Source organism: Pelophylax lessonae (genome assembly GCF_965119305.1).
Source record: "Pelophylax lessonae genome assembly, chromosome: 13".
Taxonomy (NCBI): Eukaryota; Metazoa; Chordata; class Amphibia; order Anura; family Ranidae; genus Pelophylax; species Pelophylax lessonae.
The window spans coordinates 54,115,231-54,127,006 of record NC_138780.1 but is presented as its reverse complement, the minus strand read 5'-3'; the positions used below and the strand labels follow the sequence as shown (position 1 = coordinate 54,127,006).

Genomic DNA, 11,776 nt, shown 5'->3' with positions numbered 1-11,776 from the left:
TATTACTGTAATTAATACTGAAACCAATTGACCTATGGTCACTGTTCCCTAAGTTGTCCCGTATTTCTATATCCGTGAGCAGGTCTGTATTGTTGGTAATCAGTAGGTCAAGTACCGCATTGTTTCTTGTCGGTGCATTCACCATCTGACCCATGAAATTGTCCTGCAAAACATTTAGGAACTGCCGAGCCTTGGCTGAATGCGCGGTTCCTTCTGCCCAGTCTATATCAGGATAATTAAAGTCCCCCATTATAATGACATTTCCCATCCTTGCTGCCAATCCTATCTGTAACATGAGGTCCACCTCACCCTCCTTCCTCTGGTTTGGGGGCCTATAGCATACGCCCAATATTACCTTCCCCACCGTGCCTTTCCTTTGAAACTCTACCCATAGGGATTCTGCCTCGTCCATAGCTCCATTATTAATATCATCCCTCATATTTACCTGTATACTGTTCTTAATATACAAACATACCCCTCCCCCTTTTTTACCCTCTCTATCTCTGCGATAAAGGGAATACCCCTGAATGGTCGCCATCCAGTCATGAGAGCTGTCAAACCAAGTCTCAGTTATCCCCACAAAATCTAAGTCCTCCTCAAACATCAGCAGCTCCAGCTCTCCCATCTTGTTGGCCAGGCTTCTGGCATTGGTATATAAGCCTCGTAATTTTGATGTTTTTAGGCTGCTCTCTTGATTTTTCCCCGTACCCACCCTGGGTATAGGGGCTCCGAACACCCTACCGCTAATGCCCCCATTTCTGCCCTCTGAAACTTGCTTTCCACTGGCTAATTCTACATCTGTACCCTCCCCCCCATTCCCTAGTTTAAAAGCCCCTCTAACTTTTTGGCCATCCTCTCACCCAGTACGGCTGCACCCACCCCATTTAGGTGCAATCCGTCCCTACCAAAGAGCCGGTGACCGACTGAGAAGTCGGCCCAGTTCTCCAGGAACCCGAAACCCTCCTTACTACACCAGCTCCTCAGCCACTCGTTAACTTCCCTAATCTCCCGCTGCCTCTCTGGTGTGGCTCGAGGTACAGGTAGTATTTCGGAAAATACTACCTTGGAGGTCCTAGTCCTCAACTTAGCGCCTAAGTCCCTGAAATCGTTTAGGACTCTCCGTCTTCCTCTGCCTATGTCATTGGTACCCACGTGTACCATGACAGCTGGGTCTTCCCCAGCCCCACCCAATAATCTGTTCACCCGATCCGCGATGTGCCGAACCCGAGCGCCCGGCAAACAACAGACTGTTCGGCGCACACGGTCTATGTCACAGATTACACTGTCTGCCCTTCTAATAATTGAGTCCCCTACCACCAGCACCTGTCTTTCCTTTCCCTTTCCCTGTCCTTCAAAAGCCTCCTTTTGAGAATATTAGGGAGATTTCTCTTACTTCTGCTCGCAGAGTGTCTGAGTTGGCGGCGCTGTCCTGTCGTTCGCCTTATTTGGTGGTCCACAGGGATAAAGTGGTGAGGTACTTCAACCTAATCCGTCTTTCCTCCCTAAGGTGGTGTTGGATTTTCCTCTCAATGAAGACATTGTGTTGCCTTTCTTATGTCCTAAGCCCAAGCATCCCAAGGAAATTGCCTTGCACTCTGGATGTGGTTCGGGCGATAAGGGTTTATCTGACGGTAACTGAGTCTTTTAGAAAATCTGACTTTCTCTTTGTTCTTACCGAAGGACCTCGGAAAGGTTTGGCTGCGTCTACTGCGACCATATCCAGATGGATCAGGCAGACGGTTGTTCAGGCTTATTCACTCAAGGGTCAGGTTCCTCCTTTCCCTGTGAAGGCTGATTCTACTAAAGTGCTGAGTGCCTCGGGCTTTTCGCCATCAGGCCTTAGTAGTGCAAGTTGTAAAGCAGCGACTTGGTCCTCTGTGCACACCTTTACAAAATTCTACAAGGTTGATTTGTTGGCATCTTCGGATGCTTCCTTTGGCCGCAAAGGTTTTGCAGGCTGCTGTTTCATAAGAGAATAGTTTATTTCTCTTTAGGGTTTTTTCACCTGGGTGAGCTCCTGTTGTTCTTGATTCAGCTTCATGTTCCCAGTTGTCTAGGTTTAGCCTTTGGAGTTACGTTACTCTCTGGTTGTGTTCTTCCCACCCCTCATGCCTACACTGCTTTGGGACGTCCCAATGGATAAGAAGTAAGAAGGCTGCTGGACTGAATGGACCAGGGCTTGACAAATTTGCTATGAATCTAGGAGCCATGGTAGCGTGGGTTGTCAGGGCAAGTAATTTGCGCCCCTAACTCTAACTTACAGCAGAGCGGTCAGTCAATAACTCCAATGTAACGCATTACGTCAAGGTTATGGGCTGGCCAGAAAGAATGACATTAAAAACCTGTTATAGGGGAAACTCCTTTTTATGCGAATGCATCATGACTGCGGCATGTAAAATACCCTCATCTGCTGCCTATTGTAGCTTAAGGGTGGCTGTTGGTGGGTGGCAAAAACATGTCTTTACAGCACATTTTTACCACCCAACTGCACATCAAAATAAAGCCTTTGTGACATTTAAATAAAACACAGAAAAGGATGAAAGAAGTATCCCAGCGCTGCTGATCTTCTGTTGCCTCTTTGCAGCTACTTCCTGCCTGTGTGTCCCCCTGTGGTGATTGTTGATAATACACAGGGCTTTATCAGAGGACATAAAAAGATAATTTTAAAGCATGCCAGCCTCATCTCCCCTCCTCCACCTCACAGCACACCTTAAACAACTTTGCACTATGAGAACAGCGGCTCAGTGTGTCACAGCATGGACACAGAACACACACACAGGCAGCCCCCGTGCTCTATCCTCCACCACAATTCTCCCCCCTCCCTCACCGTAGTGACAGTCTGCCTGCAGGGTCAGGTAAAGGCCACACAGGCTGCCGGGTCCCCCTCCTCCTCCTCACTCTTCTCCAAGGTCTGAACTACTGTGCGCTCTGGGGGGAGGAAGGCCAGCCTGATAAGGACGCGAAGGGCAGCATAGGAGAGCTCAGAGAGCAGCCATTCCGGACCTTACTCTGGCAGAGGAGAGGAGGCCAGCCCCCTCCCCTCTCATGTTACTCACAGCCGGACTTCAGATTACTGCACGGCTCCAGGGAAAATACGGAGACCAGGGAGGGGGAGAGCGGAGCATCAGCTGCCTGACACTCTGAGCTGCGTGTCCGGGCAGTCAGTCAGAGAGTGGGCTGGCGGCAAATCAGGAGCCAGGACGCGGTTTCTGGTCGCCATGGCCTGGCGACCGGGGTTTGTCGAACACTGGAATGGACTATAGAGAAAACTGGATTTTTGTAAGAACTTACCGTAAAATCCGTTTCTCTGAAGTCCATTGACAGACGCAGCACCAGGCCCTCTAATATGGGCATGTTTTTTTGTATCTTCACTGCTTACAACGAAACTTGTTTGCTAGAGCAGAGGGTGTGGGTTATGCCTGTGGGGACAGCCCCGTGGTTGTGGAGAATTATTTTTTTTCCTGCCTAAAACTACTCCTGCAGGGGGCAGCATAACCCAATGGATAAGAAGTAAGAAGGCTGCGTCTGTCAAAGGACTTCAGAGAAACCAATTTAATGGTAAGTTCTTACAAAAATCCAGTTTTTAATTAGTATTACTGCTTGAGGTTTAGTAAGCGCACATCACACCTAGGTGCTGATTTGTTGCTACATCAACTACACGGAAGCCTTGTTTTTAAAATGTTGTTCTATTTGCACTTATGAGTTTTGTTTGCAGTTAAAGCAGTTCTATAGTCTAAGCATTTTTTTACCTTAATGCATTAAGAAAATAAATGCTTCCCTGCCTGTTCCGCCCCCTTCCATCTCCCTAAACACTTACCTGACTCCTCTCACTGATCCAAAGTGTCCTGCTGCTGTCAATAAAATCCTGTGAGGAGGGAGCAGGGGGTGTGGCCGAGCTGCACAGTGTGTGTCTGTGGACGCATGCAGCCCTGCTCAGTAGCACATCCACATGGGTGCATCCCCAGCAACTGGCTTGCTGAGGGGGCAATTGGAAGAAGAAGAGAGCACCGACGGGGGACTCCAGAAGAGGAGGTAAGGGAACGCTCTGTGCAATACCTTGCACAGAGCAAGTAAGTACAAACTTTTATTTTCATGGAATAAAGCCTTCACAATCACTTTAAATAAATACTTTTAAATGTTTGAAAAAAAAAAAAATATATATATATATATATATATATATATATATATATATATATATATATATACAGACACATTTATGAATTGTTATTTATGTATAATATTTATTTATTTATTTTTCCCCAGAGAGGACAACTTCTACAAGAAGGAGAATCCGGATAAATGAATAGTAGACTTGTATAAATATCTGGAGTACCATGGCCTAAAAAACACGGATCTGTTGATGGTGATTTTTTGTAGCCAGTCAAATCTGATCTTACATTTGAACGTTAAGATTTTTATTATGAAATAATATCTGCAGCTTGTTAAATGAATCCTTCAGTCCATTACCCCACCTGAGAAAACCAGACCTAAAATATCTAGATCTGAAAAAAAAACACATGGAATAACAAAGAAATCTATGTAATTGCGCAAATCTCATATAAAACATGGTATTGCTGGAAAAGGGAGCATTTTACAATGAATGAACATTTGTCATCAAAACCACTCACTATCTATAGCCATAAGAGAGTTGACAATCCGTCCTAATACATGATAATTATATATACTTCATGAAAACCTGCAATAAAGTGGAAAAAAATGGTTCTTCCACCTCCAGACAAACGTCACGTGTGTCTTACAACTATTGTGATCATGACAAGTATGGCCTTCATGGATGCCTATCTTGTGGAGCAAAATCAGGGTCCAAGAAAGATTGGAGTATGCATCATTGTGTTGGTTGGAGACATCTGCTTTTTAATTGTTCTCCGTTATGTGGCTGTGTGGGTTGGAGCAGAAGTTAAGACAGCCAAGAGAGGATATGCAATGATTTTATGGTTTCTATATATATTTGTGTTGGAAATTAAGTTGTATTTTATATTTCAAAACTACAAGGCTGATAAGAAAAATATTGATACTGTAGCTAGAAAGGCACTGACATTGCTTTTATCCATCTCCGTGCCAGGACTATATCTGGTACTTGTATCATTGGATAGCATGGAGTATGTGAGAACATTCAGGAAAAAAGAAGATCTAAGAGGACGTCTTTTTTGGGTTGCTCTTGATTTACTTGATATTTTGGATATTCAAGCTAATTTATGGGAGCCGCAAAAGACCGGTCTCCCTATATGGGCTGAAGGACTTATGTTTTTTTATTGCTACATCTTACTGTTGATCCTACCTTGTGTCTCTTTGAGTGAAATAAGCATGCAAGGAGAGCATATTGCTCCACAGAAGATGATGCTATACCCAGTTCTAAGTCTTGTCACCATTAATATTGTTACAATTTTTATTAGGGTTGTGAACATGGTTTTATTTCAGGATAGCAGAGTTTCAACAATATTTATTGGCAAGAATATCATTGCAATAGCCACAAAGGCGTGCACTTTTTTGGAATACAAAAAACAAGTTAAGGAATTCCCACAAAACACAATCGCTTTAGAACTGCAAAATTCGATATCACACAATCAAACAATTCACAATACACAAGGAATTAATCCTGAGCAGTCTCCATCCAGAGAAATAATGGACACATGACAATGGCAACATTTTCCTTTTTTTTTCCTTTTTTTGGACTTTGCTATACAGAAGAAATATAACATTGAATGGTCGTGGGTAAGGGATGGGCAAATTACTAATTAGCATTTTTTTAGCAAATGTATATCATGCAGATGCCTTTTTATTGTTTTATATTTTAAGTATAAAAACATGCTGTGTGTTTGAAAGAGCCTTCAAAATAATTTACATTTTGAAATAATGAAGCTTAAAGTTTTGGGATGAGGAGCTTATGTGTCAAGTTAGGAAAACAAACACATTTAGTGTACTGTAAAAATATACTAATTTGCCCATCTCTGTCTCTAGTGGATTGGTACTGCGTTACCCAAGGCACAAAAATATTTTAATAAAACTGATGTCTTGACCTTTTCATTTCATATACAATTGAATAATTACACTGCATATTGATGAGAAAATACTTGATTAGCAGGCTGATCATTGTTTGTGTTTTTCAATTGTTCATATTTATTATTTACCTACCATGCATAAAAATGCATATTTGTATAGAGCTACATCCAATTATTCTGTCAACATTTATTTTTTTTAGCAATTTTGCGTGTTGTGATTTATTATGTTGATCTAAACTCGTGCAAGGAGCTAAAAGATTTTAAATCTTTTTTTGAGCAAAATGAATTTCTCTTTTGTTCATTAACAGACCCAGCTCCTGATATTAATAACCATTGGGTTAAACTGCCCCCTATAGGAGTAGGACACTAGGCAGAAAAGTATTCTGGCTACACCCATGGACAGTCCCAGGGGGTATACTCCCTCTCTGCTATAGCCAATTTTTCTGCCTAGTCAGGAGTAAGGACCTTTTTCCTTGCTGGGGTATTTGATCCTGTCAAAATCTTTTAGATTATTTTTTCCTCCTGGATTTTTTCCTGTGAGATCTACAATCTAATATAATCTAGATTTAGTGGTCATTTGCAGACCTCAGCTCCGCACTAGGTTGGCCTGCGACATAGCCCCACCGGACGAGGCTGGCCTGCTAGTTAAACACCTCACGAGGTCGCATATGAGCGGGTCTCTGCCCAAGTCGCAGCGTTCCTCCTGGTCGACAGCCCCCCTATTTGGATGGCGAGGGGTTCTGTCTGGAGCGGTGCCCATCTGGTTCCTGGTATGGTGAGTAGCTGTCCCTCCTCTCCCCCTGGAGGGTTTTGGGGAGGACGTGGGCTCCTCCTTGGGACGGTCAGACCCCCAGGTTCCCCTCCTTCCAGCAGGCACGCCCCCCTTGCCAAGTCCCTCATCCTGCCCCCCCCTCCACGCCGGGGCTGTTTGAGTGGTCTGGCCACTTTCTTGGGAAAGGGGCAGGGCACTAAATGGTGATGGGGCCCGGGGGTGTGCGATCAACTCTGCGCACAGGGTGTTGAAACTGGCGGCGTTATCTTGTCGTCCACCTTACCTGGTGATTCACAGGGATAAGGTGGTTCTTCACCCCTATCGGTCGTTCCTTCCAATGGTTGTCTCTGATTTTCATTTAAATTAAGACATTGTGTTGCCTTCCCTGTGTCCCAGGCCTAAACATCTGAAGGAATTTGCCTTGCATGCCTTGGATGTGGTCCAGGCAATTAGGGTGTACCTGGTAACTATGAAGTCTTTCAGGAAGTCAGACTCTCTATTTGTGCTCACGGATGGACCTCGAAAAGGGTTGTCCGCTTCCTCTGCGACCATTTCCAGATCGATCAGACAGACGGTGGTTCAGGCCTATTCCATCAGGGGTCAGTTTCCTCCTTTCCCTGTCACAGCGCACCCTACTAGGTTGCTTAGTGCCTTCTGGGCTTTCCGTCATCAGACGTCAGTATTGCAGGTTTGCAAGGCGGCCCACCTGGTCATCAATAGGGCTGCAACTAACGATTAATTTGTCTGTCGACTAATCTATCGATTATTTTTACGATTAGTCGACTAATCTAACGATTATTTAAAATTTTTTTTTTGCTTAATCTAGTGTTCTTTCTTTGATTAGTTAAATAATCCTTTGAATAACTTTACAAAAAATGATACGTACAACTTCTAATATAATATTTCAACTTTTATTAAAGTTTTTCCAAAAAATACTTCAATGTGGTTGAAGTTTCAGTGGCAAAAATAAAATGTAAACAACACTTTAACATCAGACAGGAATAATGCCATTAATTCAAAACCAAAATCATTCAAAATGCCATATAAATTATAAAGCACTGCAGTGCTCAACAACACTTGCAACTGTGCAAAAATACAAGAGACACATAAAGTGCCAAACACTTTAGGGCATCAGGCATGAAAAATGCCATATCTGCCTAACACTTTAACGTCTTTTAAACTACAAGTCAGCTCTCTGCCTTCAGGTAATCTTTTGCTGTATTGGCCATTATTTTTGGCCATTACTTTTGCACAGTGTTGAGCAGTGCTTTTGTTGGACTAGTTGGCTCCTTTAAAACTTGGTTACTTTTTAGGTATGTTTTCCATATACAGTGTTTGACCAGTATTTTTTTTGGTGTGTGTGTTACTTGTAAATGTAAAACATACCTAAAAACTAACATAGTTTTAAAGGAGCCAAGTACAACAAAAAGCAAGCACCGCTCAACACTGTGCAAATTATAATGGCCAATACTGAGGAAAGATTACCTGAAGGCAGCCAACAGCCATCTTGTAGTTTTAAGAAGTCCAACAATACAACCCAAGAGAGTGCAACAGGTACAGGTTGGGGGCCTGTACCTATAATATAGCATTGCAATGGAGGAAGGTTAGCATATCGACATGCTCTGCAATTAGGCTTGCTCTTTTTTTAGTCACAATGTTGCCAGCAACTGAGAAAAGCCTTTCAGATGGGGTTGATGTTGCAGGCACACACAAGTAACTCTTTGCCAGCATGGCCAAGATGGGAAACCTCCCTTCATTTTCCTTCCACCATTTCAGTGGATTGTCTTCCTTTGGAATGGCCTGCTCACTAAAGTACATGTGTATCTCATTCCTCACAACTTCACTGTGAATTTCTGTATCTTGGATGTGACCAGTGTCATCCTCACCATTACTGTGGTGTTCATCTGAATCTGAACCGAGCAAAGAGTCCAACATAGACACTTGCCTCTTTTCTGAAAGTTTCATGTCTGGACTCATTGCACTGGCTGACTGAACCTGTTCCTCACATTGACGTTGATGTGTTTGCTCTTCCTCATATCTTCTTTTCTCTTCAAGAGCAAGAGCTTGGACCTTGAGGTGAACTTTTAAACTATCCTCTGCTGCCAGGAATTTTAGCTTGCGGAATCTGGGGTCCAGGGCTGCTGCAATAAGACATATATTTTCTCCTCCGTCATCTCTGAATTTAGTTTCCCTCTCCCATCTTGTGGTCATCTCCTGTGCAGCAACATTTTGGAAAGCCTTGACTGCCGCTGTCTCGCAAATTGTGCTCTGTATGGATTTCTGGAGGCCTTTTACCAAAGGAGGTAGAGCGGAACCAGTCACATAGGACTCTCCACTCAAGAAAACAGTAGCATACTCAAAAGGCTTCAAGACTTTTTCGACTTCCTCAAGTAAGCTCCACTGATCATGTTTTAAATCCAGGAAGCGCTTCCCTCGTGGTGTGACATCAGGATCGGAAAGTGTGGCAGTCACAGGCCACCTCTGTTCAAGCAGGCGACTGATCATGTGTAAAGTACTGTTCCATCTTACAGATACATCATTTATTAGTGCATGATCAGGGGTACCCATTTGTTGTTGCTTTGCTTTAAGCTTTGTAGTGGCCAGCTCACTTTTTTTAAAATGTTCCACAAGGCACTTCGCAGCCCTCAGTGTCTTGCTGATCTGGGGATCCCTCAGGGCATGGTTGACAACTAACTGAAGTAAACGGGGTTTGTGGTAATCCGTAATGGGCCTCAGAAATGCCGGAGCAGATGATATACCTAGCCACACAGTATTGTGTATATTGGCACAACTTATGGGCTAGAAAAAGGCATTGAGTAGCCGTTGGGTAGGGATACGAAATTGAAAAAACAGAAATTGTGGGGGTGGTCCAGAATGGAGCTCTCCCACAGAAAACCAACTAAGGATACTCAAGCAATGAAGTAATGCAAAAAAGTAAATTTTATTGAGGCACTTGTGCCTGTGAAAGTGAAAATAGGACAAAATGCAGGGCAATGGAGAGACACACTGCAATGACACTGTTTAAAAACATAAAATAAAAAGTGGCACTGAACACCTATGAAAATAGGACTGGAGCATGTCAAATATTACATGAGAATATACCGATATATTAGCTGAAATTGCTGATACACCCAAGGGTGATATAAGGCCTTAAAACCAGCTACGGATGCTTTTGATCCATTGGGGGGTTGCTATCTACAGGTATCCCCTGAATGGGTTAAGCGCCGCAACGGTGATGACATGGTTAATCCACTGCAGCCAATTATGTGCAACATAAAGGCGGGCACCCTGGACAACACCACTAGCTCTGAAGAAACCGACTGCCTGTCGGTGAAACGCGTCAGCCTTGGTGTTGTGGCACCCCGCACATTGTGTCCCCCTGTGCAGCATCATCCACATTGCTTGTCATCCCTATGGTCACTGTCAGCGGCTGTTCCCCTTACCAGGCACCCGGCGGAACGTACTAACCGGAAGTGACGTTTCCCACTCATACCAGGAAGCTACTGAATCCTTCATGCCGTGGTAGCCGACACTTGGGTTGAACGCCGCACGGAAGAAGCCAGTGGACCGGACTGCACAGCACAACGGGACTGGGACGGAGCTTCATTCCTCCATGGATCCCGCTTAGAGCCCAGTCGGACCGCATACCCACCTAACATCTGCAGGTAAAGCTGTACTTACTCAAATACTTGTGGAACATTTCCCCTGCTTCCTGCACTTAAGCTTGCCACATGAGGACATCCTCCCCTTACTGGCACACGTAGCAGCGGATCCGAGGCTTCACGGGACTCAAGCAGCTGACCATCATATCCATTCACCAACTTCCTTTGATCAACCCTCTGTCCCGTTTCATTTGGAGCCCACAGCCCCCTTACATCTCTCCTCTGAGAGGACTGTACGATCCACAGCTTTTCCTGTTTTATGCATATACCCACACAGGAATACTGTGAGCTATTGAGGCGACAGCGGGTTAACATTTCACAGGAGTACGTTTCTAGGTTGTGTTATTGGATGCATCCATAGAGGTTATTACATACCACCCGGCAATTGTGCCGACTTCATTGTTCGACATATGCCGTGCGGTATGTCAGGTCATTTTGAGTCATTTACCCATTAGCTGGTTTTAAGGCCTCATATCACCCTTGGGTGTATCAGCAATTTCAGCTAATATATCGGTATATTCTCATGTAATATTTGACATGCTCCAGTCCTATTTTCATAGGTGTTCAGTGCCACTTTTTATTTTATGTTTTTAAACAGTGTCATTGCAGTGTGTCTCTCCATTGCCCTGCATTTTGTCCTATTTTCACTTTCACAGGCACAAGTGCCTCAATAAAATTTACTTTTTTGCATTACTTCATTGCTTGAGTATCCTTAGTTGGTTTTCTGTGGGAGGGCTCCATTCTGGACCACCCCCACAATTTCTGTTTTTTCAATGGTTGACAACTAACTGCAATGTATGACCAGCACACCTGAGAGAAGAGATGCCAGGATGCTTTTCTTCCAAAATACGCAGAGCAGCGACAACATTTGAAGCATTATCATGAACAACTGCAATTACATTGGCCTTGGATATCTCAAACTTCTCAGCTGCTTTTTTCACCCAGTTAGCAATGTTTTCAGCTGTGTGGCGATCTTCAAGTGGCATAGTGGTCAGATTGTAGGATGTAAGCTTCCAGTCTTCATTAATGAAGTGGCATGTGACACCCAAGTATGCCTCTGTGGCAATACTGGTCCATGCGTCTGTGGTGAGAGCTATTTTGGATTTGACATCTTTGATTGACGCTTTCAATCTTTCAAAATTCTCCTCATATTTCCTCTCCATCAGCTTTGTGAAATGGGACCTGGAGGGAAGTGTGTATCCTGGGTAAAATGTGCTGATCATCTCACGAAATCCTTGACCGTCTACAATAGAGAGGTCTCATATCTTTTACAATCATGTTGAGTATGCTATTGGTAAGTGTAATGGCCACTTGGGGTGTGCAAG

The 11,776-nt window shown here is 43.9% G+C and overlaps 1 protein-coding gene across 1 annotated transcript; it reads left to right on the top strand.

Moving 5' to 3' along the window:
• Positions 1 to 4,267: 4,267 nt before the first annotated feature.
• On the top strand, positions 4,268 to 5,915 carry TMEM121 (transmembrane protein 121). The gene has a single exon (XM_082275475.1). The coding sequence runs from the start codon at positions 4,717 to 4,719 to the stop codon at positions 5,650 to 5,652; it is 936 nt and encodes a 311-aa protein (XP_082131601.1). The 5' UTR covers positions 4,268 to 4,716; the 3' UTR covers positions 5,653 to 5,915.
• The last annotated feature ends 5,861 nt before the right edge of the window (positions 5,916 to 11,776 follow it).

What these genes read in the sequence shown, in the direction of transcription:
- TMEM121 (XM_082275475.1), top strand. Translation starts at nt 4,717, where the DNA reads ATGGTTCTTCCACCTCCAGACAAACGTCACGTGTGTCTTACAACTATT.